Source organism: Medicago truncatula, chromosome 4, assembly GCF_003473485.1.
Source record: "Medicago truncatula cultivar Jemalong A17 chromosome 4, MtrunA17r5.0-ANR, whole genome shotgun sequence".
Classification (NCBI taxonomy): Eukaryota; Viridiplantae; Streptophyta; class Magnoliopsida; order Fabales; family Fabaceae; genus Medicago; species Medicago truncatula.
In genome coordinates, this window is record NC_053045.1 from 46,713,405 (window position 1) to 46,730,974 (window position 17,570).

Consider the following 17,570-nt stretch of genomic DNA (forward strand, 5'->3'; position numbering starts at 1 on the left):
TATTTAGTGCATAGAACTAGTGATGGCATGATGTAACACAGTCAAATTGTTGTTGCATCTCTGCTATAACATTTACATTTACATTAAACTATTCAAATTGTTGTGAATTTGGTAACTTCAAATCTCAAACCAATGAAATTTAGATTCGCGGGGCAAGTATCAATGACAACTAATGATCAAAATAACCACAAATCAACAACATATCTATATCTAATCTAGCAACCAAATGTAAAGTAAAACCAAAATAAACAATATAAAGAGAGTAGAGAAAAGAGAACAACACCGAAGAATTGTTTACCCAGTTCGGTCCAACAATGACCTACTCTTGGGGAGAGAGATCTCTCCGCTTCACTATCAATGAGTCATTTACAAAGAATACAAAATGGTCACTAGAAATTAAATTCAACAAACTCTCCAAGAACAAACTTAATTTGTACCCATTTCTCAATCTCTTTCTATGAACAAGAGACTCAATGATTTCACTCACCCAAGGTGTTTACCAATTGACTCTCCACTTATGTGTTTCCTAACCTCATGAATCTCTCCGCAAAAGACACCAACCCTTTCCCAAGAGCCCCTCTTTGGGTTCTCCAAGATTCACATCTTAAAGCTTTGAACCTCACCCAAATACCCTCAACCTTTAGTATCTAAGTACCCTAAAAGTTCCCTCCTTTAGTTTCCATGAGATTCATGATAACCGGCTAATAAGTTGGTTATCACGTTGCACTTAGCCCCCGTAATGGACAAGTAATTGAGTGATTATTGCATTGTCTTAAACATCTAATCAGTGCCTATTTTAGATACTATCCCACTTTCACTCAGGCACAAACAGCGGTCGCATCAAACCCAGCGGCTTCTGATGTTCAATCTTCGATTTCTGACAAACCAAACAAGTATACACAAATTATGATATGGAAAATTCTATGGTGAAGTCATGAGAATGATTTTTCTGGTGAAGTTAATCCTATATGAGTTAAATATGAATTTTATGATGCTAGAGGTGTTTGTACCTCTCGACTTGTTGGTTAGTTGTCTCCTTTTAGTTTATGATTAGAAGACATCCATATGTTGAAATAATTTTTAACCTATTAGTTTATGATTAGAAGACATCGTCGGTTTTGATTGATTGGTTATATTTATGTTGAACCTGGATAGGTGGCTTTAACCTCTTGAACTCTGTCTTGTTTCATCTGAATCAATTTGTGGTTGCACCTTTCAAGCACATATTGATTATTGCATATGTTTTCATGAGACATCATTGAAAGAATTTGGAATCTCAGATAAGGAATAAATACATTTTTGGATTTGTTTTTAAATTATCAAAGCAAACTTTAAGAAGAGAAATAGATTAGTCATAGGATTAACTTCACCAGAAAAGTCATTCTCATGACTTCACCATAGAATTTTCCTTAACTTAAATGTGTTTATAATCCCCATAGGAAATCTTCAATTTTAATCTGACCATTTTTAATTTCTCAAATTTGTTCCGGAGATAACTCCCGTTTGATGAGTTTCTGTGTGTTTGGTTTGCAAAACAGCAAGTACCGGACAAAACAGTACACGACAGAACAACACAGGATAATTTTTTTATGACAATGAGTAATTTTTTGTTTTATACGATTTTTGCGGAACAAAATGCTATTTTGGTATTTTAGACAACTTGTACGTGGGACAAAAAGTTGTGTTGTGGTTTGGTGAGGGACAAAAATATGAGTTTTTGTCCTGTCCCTTGCCTCCAGTTTGTCCTGTACCTGAAACAGTTTTACAAATCAAACACTGGACAACTAGAGTTGTTATGTCCTGTCCTTTATTTTTTAGCAAATGAAACGCACGGATTATGTTTATATGTTAGAACAGAATGACAATCTGCCATATATGTTTTTGGTGGTTTAAACTTTTGAAACTTTTTTTTTAACAATCAAAAATGAATTTTTTTTTTTTATGGTGGTCGGGTTTTAACCTGGATCTTGCATATATTATGCATTGTCCCTACCGACTGAGCTAAACTCACGAGAACAAAATATATATATATATATATATATCAACACCAAATGAGACGCCTCATCAGCACAATGATGTCCTAGTTTAAACTTTAAGAAGAGCAATAATATTCCAATAAATTGATTCATTATTTCTAATGGTCCTCTAATAATTTTGGGAACTATATAGTTCCGTCAAAATATGGTCCTCTGAAAAAACATTTTATGTTCTCACATGAGTAGAAGAAGAATAGTGCATCAAGCATGTACCTTGATGCTGGTTTACAGTAAAGTGCAACATACAACCATCCTGATCGACGACCTAACTTTACAACCTCTTTAACCTGGTGATGAACACCAAGCATGTATTGTTGGGGTTAATGCTCTCAATGGTGAATCGATCATTCGATATCCTCCTTTTATTCCTTTTGTTGTGAAAACGGAATGAAATAAAAGTGATGAAACCTGCGATGGCTATCATTTTGTGTTGCATGTGTTATTTATGATTTGTCAGTTTGGCTTATTTTTATAAAATACCAAATGTTTTGATTTGGATGAATCTATGTCAACAAGGCTTGTGTGGTGCCATCAAGTAATTAGCATCACAAACAATTTTGATGACCAATATAATATGACATTTCGCTCTTCACAATTCTTGAATTATGTTTTTTCTTTGGCTTAAATATGCTTTTCATCCCTGTAATTATAGGCCGTTTGATTTTTCATCCCTGAACTTACTAATCCTTCCATTTTGCCCCTGTAATTACTAATAATTTGAAAGTTCGTCCCTCTTCCCGGATAATCACTGCCACGTCTTCAAATTAGCAAAATGACATGGGAATTGACAAAAATATCCCTGGCTTATTTTTAAAAATTTAAAAATATGAAAATAATTTAAAAAAATAAAAAAAATTTAAAAAAATATAATTTTTTGAAATATGAAAAAATATAAAATTATATAATTTTTAAAATCTGAATATATAATTTCAAAAATTATTAAAAAATCTGATTTTTTTAAAAATCATAATAATAATTTCGAAAAAATTTACGATTATATAATTTTAAAAAATATATTTTTTGAAATATGAAAAAAAAATGGAAAATTATATATTTTTTTTTAAAATCAGAATATATAATTTCGATAATTATTAAAAAATCTGATTTTTTTTTAAAGATTTTTTTAAAAATCAGAATATTAATTTCGAAAAAATCTGATTATATATTTTTTAAAATTATGTGAAAAATTATTTTATTTTTTTTCGAAAAAGTTATTTTCAAAATATTTTTAGAATTTTTTTATTTTTTAAAATTATTTTCAGATTTTTTAATTTATAAAAACAATTTTCAGAATTTTAAAAATAAGCCAGGGGTATTTTTGTCAATGCTCATGTCATTTTGCTAATTTGATGACGTGGCAGTGATTATCCGGGAAGAGGGACGAACTTTCAAATGATTAGTAATTACAGGGGCAAAATGGAAGGATTAGTAAGTTCAGGGATGAAAAATCAAACGGCCTAAAATTACAAGGATGAAAAGCATATTTAAGCCTTTTTCTTTTCACCTGAGACTCATTTTTATTTTATTTTTCATATAAAAAGTTAACTCTTGCGTCTAAAGTTTTGAATATTATACTTAAATAATATTGATCTCTTTAAAAGTAAAAAGATGTTAATATATTACTTGAATTAAAATTTTAATTCTATCCACAAGTCCTAACTCAATTGGTAAAAATGCCAAATTTGTTAGGTTGGATGCCATGACCGGGGTTCGAACCCCGATACCTCCACTTGTGTGTGTGAGTTTAGGTGTCGTTTAAGATAGGAGACGTGAATAGGTCTCCTACGGTAGGAGACGATATAAAAGACTTTTTTTTTTTTTTTTTGCTCCTAAAATAACTTGTGTTTGGAGGTGGCTGTACATTGGTAACTTGTTGTTGGAGGTAAATTCTATTTAAATTATTCATTTAAGTGCAGGGCAATCTTGGAATATCCTCTTAAATAAATAAAAAAAAAATATTTTCCCACCAGATATGTAATGATTACAACATCGTTGCTATTCAACGCCATTAATATAATGACTTCATATAATGAGGAAGTTGAAAATATATTCACGTTTTTACTATAGATTGAATATTATGATTTTTTTTTAAAAAGTAATTGAATATTATTAATCGAATGGTCAATAGACAACAAGAGTTAAATAAGTTTTTAGTCTCGATAAATATATTGAATATTGTTTTTAGATCTCAAAAAAAAAATTACATGTTTTAGTCCCTTTAATGATAAAAACTACCCATAAATGAGAATCCTGCATTTTTCAATAATAATTTGGTTCAATGACTAAATCACCCTTTGTAAATGATACCATCAATTCTATAATATTTTCCAACAATATTAATTTAATCAGATCACCTCAGCTGTAAATCACTATCATCCAATTAAATAAACTACATCCTAAGGTCCATATCCATTTTGAAAAGGAAAAAAAAAAAAAGAACAAGCTCTCTCACGGTAAGAGACCTATACAGGTCTCCTACCGTAGCTTAAGCCGTGAGTTTATATTGACTTTGTCATTTCGTCTATCTACAACAAAAAAAAAAAATCTCGTGCACAAGGTTATATATATATATATATATATATATATATATATATATATATGCGAGAAAGTGAGTTTAAAATAAGGAGATGAACAATGAGGGTTGATGAATGATATAATAAGGAGATGCAAATGTGCTATTTAAAATGAACCTTTAATCTCATCCATCTGTCCATTTCTTATCTAATGGTTGAGATTCATTTTTATTAAAAAGTCCATTCTCACTTTTTTTTTTATAGGGAAAGATGCTTATAGCATTTCATTAAAGATAATACTGTTTATACAATGTGGGGGATTAAAATAAATAGTGGGAAACCTCATTTGCTTGTCGCCGAGTAAACTCAACCCGAGAGTTTGTTAAATGGTTGTTGAAAAGAGATCGACAAGCTGAGATGATATGCCCGAATTCAGAGACATCATCTTTATGAGCATGAAAAGCATCATGAGTGGTTTTAGAATCCGTCTCAAAATCAACATTATTGAGTTGCATATCACTGAGCCATTCCATAGCATGGTACAGTCCCAACGCCTCGCCAACATGAATTGAGTGAACCACTTCAAAGGTAATAGTTTTGGCAAGCACAAACACACCATCATCGTCTCTAATGCATATATTGATCCCTGTTCCGTTCATGGCAGTCGAAAAACCTGCATCCACGTTACATTTGAGATGTCCAAGGGGAGGACGCTGCCACTGAACACGCGTAGCAGGCAGCTACGCATCTGTGTTGGGCTGCTGCAAAATTGGAGTAGTAGCAGTGCCTATCTGATGCACACCAGTTCTGACATCACAAGCTTGTTGCCATTCTTCGATCATTATGCGCGCTCTTTCAACAGTCATGGCACACAACTCATCCTTGTTTTTCCGATACCTTTAAATTCCGACGTTTCCAAATACTACAAATTGTTGCAGCAAATCTTTGGCTTTGTTCAACTGTGAGACGTTGCAGCAAGTAGAAAACAACATTAATAGCAGAATTTTCTGTTGGTGTAAGCCCTAGAGGCCAATAGTTTATGTTAAACCTATCTTATGTATCATGACTTTTATTATTGGATAATATATGGCACTCTTTATTATATTTAGATAATGTTAATAAAGTCCTTAGAATAGATAGTTCGTGTAATAATATATTAAGTGTGACTTAATCATGAGATTACATTATCTTATAGAACGCTATTCTTAAATGAATCCGTAGTCAAAGCTTTAATATGAATAAAGGATAATAATAAAGCGTCGAGACTATTATGTATGTAGACTGATGACCGCATCTCATGGGTCATAGATATGAGATATCAAGTCTATACATAGATATAAATATTAGGAGTAATATTTATATTGGATTGACCCACTGTGAGAATACTACATAGTAAGTTATGAAATTGTCATAAGATATTCTCACAATGATAATAATGTATATCGCTCTTAGACCTGAAACCACTATGATCTCTAGATGTGGACTCAAGTGTTTTGTTGCCATTCTAACGTTGTCTGTAAAAGGATAACAATAACGTTGGTTGATGGGCACTTGATGAATCATGCTGAGGGTCATGAGTGTCCTAGATGGGATTTGTCCCTCCTCATAAACAGGAGATATATCTTTAGGCCTCTTGATGAAATATGACTATAAATATGCATGCCCATGCTGAACTAAGTCAATATAAGATATTGGACTTATTCGTTAAATAGTACATTTCGGAATCAAGATAAATGAACATTGATCTATACAAGGGTGACACTATCTATGCCTTGAGATCAATGAAGATATTAAGACAAAGGAGTAATTATACACATATGTATTATCATGAAAGGTTTCGTCAGATCACTTGACATTCTTGTCACTTGGGTAGCAATGATGTGTTGCTAGATACCGCTCATTGTTTATGATATTAAATGATGGATTTAATATCATTGCCAACGTGACTAGAACCTAAAGGGTCACACACAAAGAGCAGTCAAAAGAGATATGTATAAGTACGACTTATATAAAGGGTGCGCTTAGTAAATAATGCTAATGATTTAGCAATATTTACTAAACTCGTATTGGGCTTAGTGAAGTCAAAAACGAGTTTGACTTGCAAAGCACATAAGGAGTTCTATAAATAGAACCCTAGTGCAATAGTTTGCGGTTACGTTCTTTTGCAGAAACCCAAGCTCTCTGACTTCCGTCTTCTTGGCTAGCACCGAGGTTTTGGAAGAGCACTGTTCGTGTGGACTTGATAGAGGCTCTGCTAATTGCTTGGCTGTGATCGTGATACCGGTTCGCAGATTCCACCGCTCGTTTTTCAGACCAACCGAATTAAGGTAACAATCGAATCACTGGTTCAAGTTTTAATTCGTAATGATCCAAGGAAAGTAAATCGAATTTTTTTCCGCTGCTTATTATGATTATGTCGATTTACCTTCATTTTCATGAGTTTTGGCTTGCTGAATGTCTTGCCACAAACCAGAAACCTGCCAAACCTGTACAGCAGTGGGGCAATCAATTAAGATATAGGCTGCATCTTCATTTTCTGCCAAATAGTGAACACATGACGTCAGACATTGAACCCCTTTATCACGGAGTCTTGCTCTAGTAGGCAGCACACCGCGACACACTCGCCATATGAGATTCTTTACCTTCAGAGGGACTTTCAGCCGCCAAATGCCAGACCAGTAACCCGGACGCCTAAGATAAGAAACATCAATCAGTTCGTCAACACAGAGCCTATAAGCGCTTCGGACGGAATACCTTCCATTCTTTTCCGCTTTCCATATAAGTTTGTCATGCTGAACATGAGAAAACAAAGGCGTATGCAAAATGGAAGAAGTTATATCTGGGCTAAATACTTGACGGATGATCTGCTCATTCCAACGTTTAGTGGTATCCTCAATAAGACTATTGACAGTAAAGTTTTGAACAAAATGAGCACCGTCAACAGTACCATCAATACGCTTGCCATCCAATAACCACGGCTCATTAAGGATTAAAAAGTCCATTCTCACTTGATAAATGAATTTGTGTATCATACAAAAGTTGTTTTACCTACAATATTCATGATTTAAATAATATTGTGGTCCCTTATGATTATTTCGGAGTTTATATTGATTCCTTATTTAAAAAAATGTTATGCTAACGAGTGTCTTTAGGACAATGGTTAAGATTTAAGAAGTCAAAAATAAAAATAAATTATAAATTTAGTAGAAAAAGTCCCTTTTTAAAATTTTCAAGGTGTTGAATACACCATTCCTAAGATAAAGTTTATCTTTTAAACTTCTTGGCATTTTCTTTAAAAAAAAAAATGTAGATATGTCATTTAATTTGTACCACATTAGTTCTTTCCATACAACAAAGACTAACAACAATGTTAACGGCAGCAATAAGTGAACATCTCCTCATTTCCACTTTATCAATTTTCCTATAAATCAAGATTTAGACTCATTAGAATTTCTTCAAATTTTTCACCTTAAACTAGAGACCGCAACCAACATTTTTTCAATCTGAGCTAAGATGCCAAATTCATGAGATTCTTCATCCACTTCCTTTCTGAAGTCGTTGAGCAATAATGCAAAATTAAATTAATTCAACTTACAAAATTTAATACTCCTTCCATTCATAATAAGTGAGCTTTTTTGTAAAAAAAATATTGTTTCAAAATAATTTTTATTTTATTTTTCAATAAAATATTAATTACTTTTTTCAATAAGAACTCTAATTAATATTTGAGAAGAACACTTAAAACCATTTTTCTTTCTTCTTCACTTAAATCCTACAAGGACAATTTCAACATCAAATTGAACTGCCGAGTTCGTTCAATCACGAATTCCCACGACCAGCTGAGAGAGTTCTCTCCCGCGGCTCAACTCTCTTGCTCTCAGTTTCCAATCACTCTAAGGTAAGTCAATTCATTCTCCAATTGTTTCTTTCTTTCTTTATTTTAGGGTTTCAAAATTGGGAATTGTTATAAAGTTTGGAATTTTAGAAACAATTATGAATGAGGGATTATTGACATAGGTAACAACAATTTGGTTCGAGCGATGGGGGGCAAAAACAAGAAAAGGAAGAGAGAAGACCGACCTACCATTCACCCCAACAACAAGTATTCAGAGAATCCACCTGACTTTGCCCATTTGGCTTCTTTGTACCCATCCTTCCAACCTTTTGTGCAATACTCGCATACTGGGTACCCCACAATCGATTGGACCGACTTCAATGCCACGCGTGAACTCACCCGTGTCTTGCTCCACCATGACCATTCTCTCAACTGGTGGATTCCAGATGGGCAGCTTTGTCCCACTGTACCCAATAGGTCTAATTACATTCATTGGCTTCAGGATCTTCTCTTATCAAACATCATTCCAAATACGATTTCAAGTGGAATTAAGGTCAGAGGATTTGATATAGGAACCGGAGCTAATTGCATTTATCCACTTCTTGGTGCATCTCTTTTGGGATGGAGTTTTGTAGGATCAGGTATGTATCCTTGTTTTTTTGGTTGCTGTGAAAATAAAATAAAAAAATAGATTTGTTGAAATTTGCATAATTGGATGCAGATGTAACTGATGTTGCAATTGAATGTGCGGAAAGTAATGTTAATAGTAATCCGCATATTTCTGAGTTGATTGAAATTAGGAAGGTTCAAAGCAATTCAACTACTTCCTGTGACAAGATAGATTTGTGTGACACGGAGGTAGAGCCTTTGCCGATATTACCTCTTGATTTGAATTTACGTGAGAATAAGAATTATCATGGACCTCCCATACTTGTTGGTGTAGTCAAGGATGATGAGAAGTTTGATTTTTGTATGTGTAATCCGCCATTTTTTGAAAGCTTGGAGGAAGGTGGACTTAATCCCAAAACTTCTTGCGGTGGCACTTCTGAAGAGATGGTTTGCCCTGGCGGCGAGAAAGCCTTCATTACACGTATTATTGAAGATAGTACTCAACTGAAGCAACATTTTAGGTATTACTTTTACATGGATAGACTTCCTGTTTCATATGTTTAAGTGTTGATATCCTGTTTCATATGCTTAAGTGTTGATATTTACTTGTAATAAATTTGTGCTCATATATTTCGATGCGTTCATAGGTGGTTCACTTCAATGATAGGTAGAAAATCAAATCTCAAGTACCTTAGATCAAAACTTTGGGAAGTTGGAGTCACTGTAGTAAAGACAACTGAATTTGTCCAGGGCAGGACATCCCGATGGGGGCTTGCTTGGTCTTTCTTGCCTCTTGTACAGAAGAAGTCATCAATTTCTTTGCCAAATAAGAATGCCATGTCCTTCATGCTTGAGGTTTAGTATCTATTTTACAGTATCTAGCAACTGTATTGTTTATGCCGACACATAATTCAGTTCATAAAATTTTCTCTTATCCTACATCATTGAATATGTCGTACTAAGATATCGGCCCTTGATAGAATTGTTGAGAACATAATCTATATTTTTATCTATACTAAGGCTTAAGGTGATATCAGGATGACTTAGAACCTTTAATTTTGAATGATGCTAGCAACACGCTCTTTCCAAAACCCTATCATGATGCCATTAGACAAATTTACTTTTGCAGGGTCTTCAACGCCAACATAGTGCCATTAATGTGCTGGAAGGGGTGAAGTCTTACTTTTCTTTACATGGCTTATCCTGCACAATGAACACCTCCTCTTTCACTGTGGATGTAAGACTAGTTTATTAGATTCTGATGTAAGTTCCTTGTAATGGCTGTTAAGCATAATTTCAATTTTATAGGTTATGGCAACAAAAGATGACTGTGATTCAATCTTAAATGAACTACCCATTATCAATGAATCAATTGATTATCAACCTACAGAGAAGACATCTAATGGACCAAGTTGTGATAGATCAGGCCTCCGTATATCAGTATGTTTGCACTCTTTGCCAGCTTGAATAATAATTTTGATTGGCAGATTCACGTTGACCTTACTGTTTTCTTTTCATCCTACAGGTTTTTCAGCAAATCCCTGGGATACTGTTGGTGAAAGGTTCAGTACAAGATAGGAATAGTCCATTATCAGGTTTTTTCTCCAAACTGCTTATCCTAATTGTCTTTCTCATAATTTTAGTAGCATTTTAGTCTACACTCTAGAAATAGCTTTGGAGGAATATGTTATCTCTCTGTGTTTGCAGAGATGTCCTTCTTGGCTAAGTGAAATCATTAATATTTCAAACATGGGTTTTGTATGTATGAAAAAGTTGTTGGTCCGACTGTTTGCTAACCACTTCACTGAATTTTTTGTTTTGTGGTCATGCTTATTTTGACACTCCATTCTTTTGTCATCCTTTTAGACTGGTGCCTGTGATTGATAAGTTGATATTTGAAATGTTTGAATTCAAAATAAAGAATCCCTCCTCTAGAATGAGTGAATAAACTATTTTGTTGTGGGCTGTTCTCTGTGCAGGAGCATTCTCAGCGATTTTCCAAAAACTAGAAGAAGCCTTACGGAATAAATTTTGTACCAGAGGAGTGTAGGGTTTTTGGCTATTTGATTTATCATTTGGAATGGTGACTGTATATGTTACGAGATGCTGAGAAGTTCATGAGTGTTCACTTCTGGGATCAATATTTATAGAAAGCAAGTCAGAGTAATATGTTGGTGTAAAAAAGGAAATAGAGGACCATCAATGATTTCTGGAGACATTGTTTGTCCTTGAGAAGTTTTGTATAGTACTAAACCTTACAAGAACAATTTCAGCTGGTTTGAGAATTGTACTTATAACAAGAACTTGTTGAATTTTAAAATGTCAAACTAATCTTCCTTTTCTACTCAACATGTTTAGTACTTGCTCCTACTGTGGCTTAGCTTTGTGTTAAGAGAAAACAAAAGAATAACCTCGTGTCCACAGATCATATAAGGAAAACACTGTCGGCCATTAAATCTTGCAGCGCATTGGATTCAGTATGCAACCTCTACGCTCAAATATTGTTCGCATCACAATAAAACAACATCCAAGATATCGTCCGTCACTGCACTCACTGGTTTTCATCACCGCCGAACATCAGTGACGGTGACTGCACTAGTAACTTTCTGCCGTGAGAAACACCTTCTCAACCTCCAAAACTATTAATAGTTTTTAAGTACTTGCTGCTTGTATTATGTATATGAACTTTTCCTAACCAATTTGTAACCGTACATTGCATCATTAAGAAGGTAAAGCTCTAACTTATTCAATGGCTTTTGTTTAGTAATAATAAAATTAAGTAACTACTATATAAGACAGTCTATACGATACAACATGATTTGACTTTTGTAGTTACTGTTCGTGTGTGGTGAATTAAATTATTGTGAATATCAATATAGAATGTGCATGTATCTCTGTGGTTGAACAGAACAGGAGCCTGTGACGCTGGACCACCCGGTAGAACTCCTCAAACAGGTACGAGCCGATGCCGTGGGAACATGTTTTTTGTGTATACTATAAGTAGGGGTGTGCATATCAACCAGTTTTAGGCCCAAACCCATAACCATATCCAGTCTACTTTAAAATATCTGGATTTTTTGTAAATGGTTACCAACCAACCCATTTTAAACAGGTTGGATATCCAAACCAGCTAAAATTCGGATCCAGATTTTAACCATTTCAGTTTTCCATTTTTTTTCTCTCTTCCAATTCCCAAATCTCAAATTCGCAACCCTAATTCCCCCAAATTCGCAACCCTAATTCCCAAAATTGTGAGGTATAATCACGATTTCACAATCCCAAATCAGGATTTCACTTCTCAAACTTATAATCACGATTTCTCAATCTGCTTCACCATTAGCTGAAATTGATAAGGGTTTCTGATTTTCTCTGTTGTGTTTGATTTGTAGGTTGAATGTACCATTCCCAAAGATGATGGAACTTTGGTTTCTTATGTTGGGTTTAGGATCCAACATGACAATGCTCGTGGTCCAATGAAAGGAGGAATTCGTTATCACCCTGAGGTTTTGATCTGTTTTTTTTTTTTTTTTTATTGTTTTTTATTTTATGTTCCATGTATGTACTGATAAATTTGAAATTTATGATCTGTTTCAATTAAACTCTTAATGTTTGAAAATTGAAAATTTCACAGCTTGAATCATTGATTGCATGGTGTAGCATTATGTGTTTAATGTATGATCTGTTATATCACATATCATAATATAATTGAGCCCTAATTCATTACAGTATACAGTTCTAAAATCAGGGTTGGAATTCCATATCACAGTCAAAATTTTATGGAATTGGTTTGTATTTTATGTTGGAGCTGAACTGAAATAAAATTTGTTGTTTTTGTGGTATGGAATTGAAAGACTTTTTAAATGAAAATGTAATTTTGAATTGGTTGGTTCACAATCAAGTGGGAATGACACAATCTCCCGTTTCTTGAAAGTTCTAGATTTTATTACCAAATAAGTGAGTGGTGTACTTTTGATTTAGAATGCTAAAGTATGAAATTATAGTTGTTGATTAAGAATCCAGTGCCTAAAATGTAATTAACTTTGTGTTAGTATTTTTGTGAAGAAACTTTAAATCAACAGTGAACTATTTTTCATCATAACAATCCATGTATCTTGATTGTGATATGGAATTCTTTTCCACATTTTGTGTTGATGGACAAAATTGTTTTTTAGGATGCGTTGCATATATGCTGTGATCAATTTTATGAGTCTGCATCTTTGAAAAAATTTGGTGACTTTTGTAATAATACATATGCTTTTTCATAATCAAGTAAAATTGTAAACATTCTCAGCTTCTGGTGGTAAAAAGAGTCTTGCGATTTTTTGTGAACTGGTTTTTATATTAGATTATTTTGATTTTGTTTTGTGCACTGGTTTTTGTGCTTATATAAATGTTTATGCTTCTTCTGTTGTGGTATCGTATTAGCATGAATTGGTTTGAAATGTTGCTTGCCTATTTCGTCATTCTGAATCCGATCACTTTTGATATTCCTTTTTAGCTATTACTTCCCTTGAATCTGTAGACTATATGTGGTATTGATAATCTACTAGAAGCAGAATTTTGTCAATTTGGTGTTTTTGACAAGAACTTTATGTCAGTTTGATGTTTTTTATTCTATATATTGCATGGATTCTAACCACTATCTCCCTTTCCTGAAATTGTAGATAAGCAGATGAAAGTGAAAAGAATAAGCTTACATTAATCATTTAAGAGCTTCAACTTTGCAGTGATGGATATTCGTGACTTTCCAACCTCTGAAACATCAGAGCATGAGGTTTCTAGTCCTACCCCTGCTGCCAATCCATTACCTCCTCCCTCTCGTGTACGCAAGAATCGCTCAGAAGCATGGGATCACTTTATAGTTGTTTCAGAGGAGGAAAAGAGAGCAAAATGTCTTTACTGTCCCAAGGAGATAAAGTTTAACGGTGGAACGAGTTCAATGAGAAATCATTGGTTGAAACACCAAGAGGAAGATAGTAACAAGAAGCAGAAATCGGGTTCATGCTCAACAGCAGATATGGAAGGGAATTCATCCGCAATCTCAAAGTTTGATCAAATGGAACTCCGAAAAGCACTGGGTAAAGTGTTCATAGGTCTTGAGCTTCCCTTTAGAAAGGTGGATCATGAAGCACTTCATCATTTTTTGAACCTTGGAATACCGCAGTTTAAGATTCCCTCACGCACTACATTATCACGCGACATCTTGCAAATGTGGGGCAACGAAAAAGTAAGGTTGAAGACATTCCTTTCCCAACATTGTGGTAGAGTTTGTCTAACCACTGACTTTTGGACTTCTTGCCAAAACTATAGCTATATGTCTTTGACGGCTCATTTTGTTGACAACAATTGGAAGTTAAACAAGAAGATTTTAAATTTTTGTCAAGTGCCAGGCCACTCAGGAGATGTAATGGCTCAAACGGTGTGGAATTGTTTGACTGGTTGGGGGTTAAATAAGGTGCTCACTATGACAGTCGATAATGCATCATCTAATGATGTTGGAATATCGCAACTCAAAAAAGCCCTTATGCCTGATGGTTTACTTATGGGAGGAGAGTATTTTCATACTCGTTGTTGTGCACATGTCTTAAATTTAATCGTGAAAGAAGGTCTAAAGGATATTGAGCGTGAAGTTTTGAGGATTCGTGGTGCAGTGAGGTATGTTCAAGCTTCCTCTTCTAGGTTACAAAGATTCAAGGCATGCATTGATCCACAAAAAGTTCAATATAAGGGTTTTGTCAACCTAGATATTGAAACAAGGTGGAATACTAGCTATTTAATGCTTGATGCTGCACTTAAACACATGCCAACATTTGCATTGTTGGAGATGCAAGATCATACATATGTCAAAGAGTTACGGAAAGGGAAAGGTCTCCCTTTGCCTGAGGATTGGGAATATGTGCGCTCTATTCTCCCCTTTTTAGAGCTGTTTTACAATGCTACTGTGCGTCTCTCTGGTTCGTCCTATGTAACTAGCAATATGTACATGTTTGAGGTATTGGAAAGAAGATAAAAGAAATGTGCAATCATCCAGATAAGCGTATAAAAGATATGGCTGTAAGTATGAAGATTAAGTATGATAAGTATTGGGGGGATCCTAATAGCCTGAACATGATGCTGCTAATTGCTCTGGTATTAGACCCTAGACACAAACAGAAGTTTATCATTTGGTATGCTGATAATCACTTTGGTAGTGACGAGGCTAAGTGTTTCAAAGACAAAGTATATTCAAGTTTCAATTCAGTTTTCAATGAGTATAATGGTTGGATTGGGGAGTCTTCTGCTAACTCACAAGAAAACCGATCCCAAGTAAGTGGACAATCTGATCCCTATGGCTTTAATCCATTCTACAAGTCAAGTGGAAGCACTAGATCTGGTTCTGAAGTAACTTCGTACTTGGCTGCTGATTTAGAGGCAGAAGGGGAGTTAGATGTCTTAATGTGGTGGAGGGAAAATTCCAACCGGTATCCAGTCCTAGCAAGAATGGCAAGAGAAATATTAGCTATACCTGTCACTACGGTTGCCTCTGAATCTGCTTTCAGTACCGGAGGAAGGGTCCTTGATCCATATCGAAGTTCTCTATCATCAACAACCGTGGAAGCATTGGTTTGCACCCAGGATTGGCTTAAAGTAAAAGATCAAGACATTGAGACTTCATCTGTGGTTACAAATGATGATCTTGACACTCTACATGAACTTGAGCAAGGTAAGACTAGAAGATGATATTTACTATATTAAAATATGGCTTGATACATAATGAAATGTTTGTGTTTTGCAGATATTCTTTCTCAATTAAATTTTGATGGTCATTCGGCTTCTTTGAGGCTTGATGATGATTGAAGGTATTTCTCCCATCCAATATTAGTTTTTGCATTTCTGTCATGGAGAAATTGGTGAACTTATCTGTTTGTTACTAGAAAGTGTGCACCAATTTTAGAGTTTAAAAGAAACTACTACAAATGAATCAAGACCTAGTTGCTGAAAATTATTTACACAGAAAAACTGTCATCTTGATTTGATTCTTGGCATCTCTAGCATACATTATTGACAGTACTCTTCATGAGTTATTTTGGGATTACAGAAGGTCTAAATAATGCCTGGCCAGGGGGAATGTACGGTGATTGAGACTTGAGAGGGACATAGAGAGGTAGAAAACCAACTTTTGTCTAAGGGTATTCTCTAACTTTTGAATTTTCTACCCTTAGATAGGGACATATTTATTGCTTTATTATTATGTTGTTGTCCAACATCCATTTTATCATTGCAGTGAGGCCTAAAGGAAGCAGTGATAATTTCCTAACATTGCATTTCTAATGCTCCTACTTATGGTTTCTCATTGTCTTGGTCCCTAAGCTCTTTGGTTCTAATATATAGCTTCTCCTAATTACACATCACTAGCTCTGTAGTTAGGATATTGCATTCACTATCAATGTATCGGTAGCCGTTGGGTCAGGATTGTACGGTTTCAAAAACATGTAGATTTTCTTTCCGAAATCGAAAATACAAATTTAAAATTTGATCCATCCTATCTTAATTCATCGGTTACAGAAAGGTAAAGAACCACACCTTGTAATTTAAGCAAGGTTCAAAAGCTTAAAAGCATTTTTAAATGTATGCTTGCTATGTTGTTTTACTCCTGTATAAATTATAGGATTTGCTTGTGACATGGTATATATTTAAGTTTATGAACACATTTATATTGAGGTTTGTAATCACATTTGTGTCCTCATCCTTAGTTTTCTTTGAATTTTTTGTCTCAGGCTTGCAGAAAATGGCAATTCAATTTAAACAAAAGGTTACTGCATTTCTACTTGTTGTTAGCTCTCTTGGTGGATGATTGCATCACAATTCACAAGATTTATTTAGTTTTTTTTGGATGATTGTAACTATTATTGGTGTACAATGATTGGATTGATTTTGTCATGACTTACAAAACTTATGGAAAACTAGTTTTAAAACCGGTTTGATTATTTTTGAAGTAGATATATGTTATTGAATGAAATTTAGAATTTGCAAAAAAAAAAATGGAAAACTAGTTTTTTTTTTTGAAACTGGATTAAAACCGGATTTTGAATAAAAAAATTGGTTTAAAACCGGTTTGAATAAAAAAAACTGGTTTAGTTCAAAAAATTGGTTTTTCTGACAAACCGGTTTCAAACCGGTTCTGAACCATATCCAAACTGGTTGTACTTAAAAACCGGTTTTTAGTGAAGTGGTTTCAGGAACAAAACCAAAACCAATATTTGGTTTTGGTTTTGATTTGGTTTTAACTTTGCACACCCCTAACTATAAGTATTGATTAAGACAATATATCACACCAATTATTAAGCTTAATTAAAATAACATGGCTCGTGAACAAGGTTGTTAAATGACACATCTGTTTTATTCTTTATAATTCAATTCATACATACACTGTCTTCATCACTGTCTCACTCGAAAGAACAGTCATTAGAAAGAACCCACAAAACATCTACTCACAACTCAATTTATTTTAATCAATCCCCCACCCATAGCCCGTGACACACACAAGAATAAGAAATACCACGTGAACGATATGGTTTTGGCAATACAACAATAGTT

The 17,570-nt window shown here is 34.2% G+C and overlaps 1 protein-coding gene across 3 annotated transcripts; it reads left to right on the top strand.

Annotated features, from left to right (window-relative positions):
* Positions 1 to 8,292: 8,292 nt before the first annotated feature.
* On the top strand, positions 8,293 to 16,971 carry LOC112421092 (RNA N6-adenosine-methyltransferase mettl16). 3 transcript variants are annotated; one of them, XM_024781300.2, is made up of 13 exons: positions 8,293 to 8,447; positions 8,567 to 9,025; positions 9,106 to 9,514; positions 9,641 to 9,848; positions 10,123 to 10,230; positions 10,302 to 10,433; positions 10,519 to 10,588; positions 10,973 to 11,948; positions 12,383 to 12,496; positions 13,658 to 15,696; positions 15,769 to 15,832; positions 16,072 to 16,137; positions 16,751 to 16,960. In XM_024781300.2, the coding sequence occupies exons 2-8, from the start codon at positions 8,590 to 8,592 to the stop codon at positions 11,041 to 11,043; spliced, it is 1,434 nt and encodes a 477-aa protein (XP_024637068.1). In that variant the 5' UTR covers positions 8,293 to 8,447; positions 8,567 to 8,589; the 3' UTR covers positions 11,044 to 11,948; positions 12,383 to 12,496; positions 13,658 to 15,696; positions 15,769 to 15,832; positions 16,072 to 16,137; positions 16,751 to 16,960. The 3 variants fall into 3 exon arrangements, with proteins under 3 accessions (XP_024637068.1, XP_024637067.1, XP_024637073.2); XM_024781299.2 differs by lacking the exon at positions 16,072 to 16,137; XM_024781305.2 differs by lacking the exons at positions 8,293 to 8,447; positions 8,567 to 9,025; positions 9,106 to 9,514; ... (4 more) ...; positions 10,973 to 11,948; positions 16,072 to 16,137 and adding an exon at positions 12,119 to 12,249 and having other exon boundaries at positions 16,751 to 16,971.
* The last annotated feature ends 599 nt before the right edge of the window (positions 16,972 to 17,570 follow it).

What these genes read in the sequence shown, in the direction of transcription:
- LOC112421092 (XM_024781300.2), top strand. Translation starts at nt 8,590, where the DNA reads ATGGGGGGCAAAAACAAGAAAAGGAAGAGAGAAGACCGACCTACCATT. An exon ending in CCTCCTCTTTCACTGTGGAT is followed by an intron (nt 10,231 to 10,301) that starts GTAAGACTAGTT and finishes TCAATTTTATAG; the next exon opens with GTTATGGCAACAAAAGATGA. An exon ending in TAGGAATAGTCCATTATCAG is followed by an intron (nt 10,589 to 10,972) that starts GTTTTTTCTCCA and finishes TTCTCTGTGCAG; the next exon opens with GAGCATTCTCAGCGATTTTC.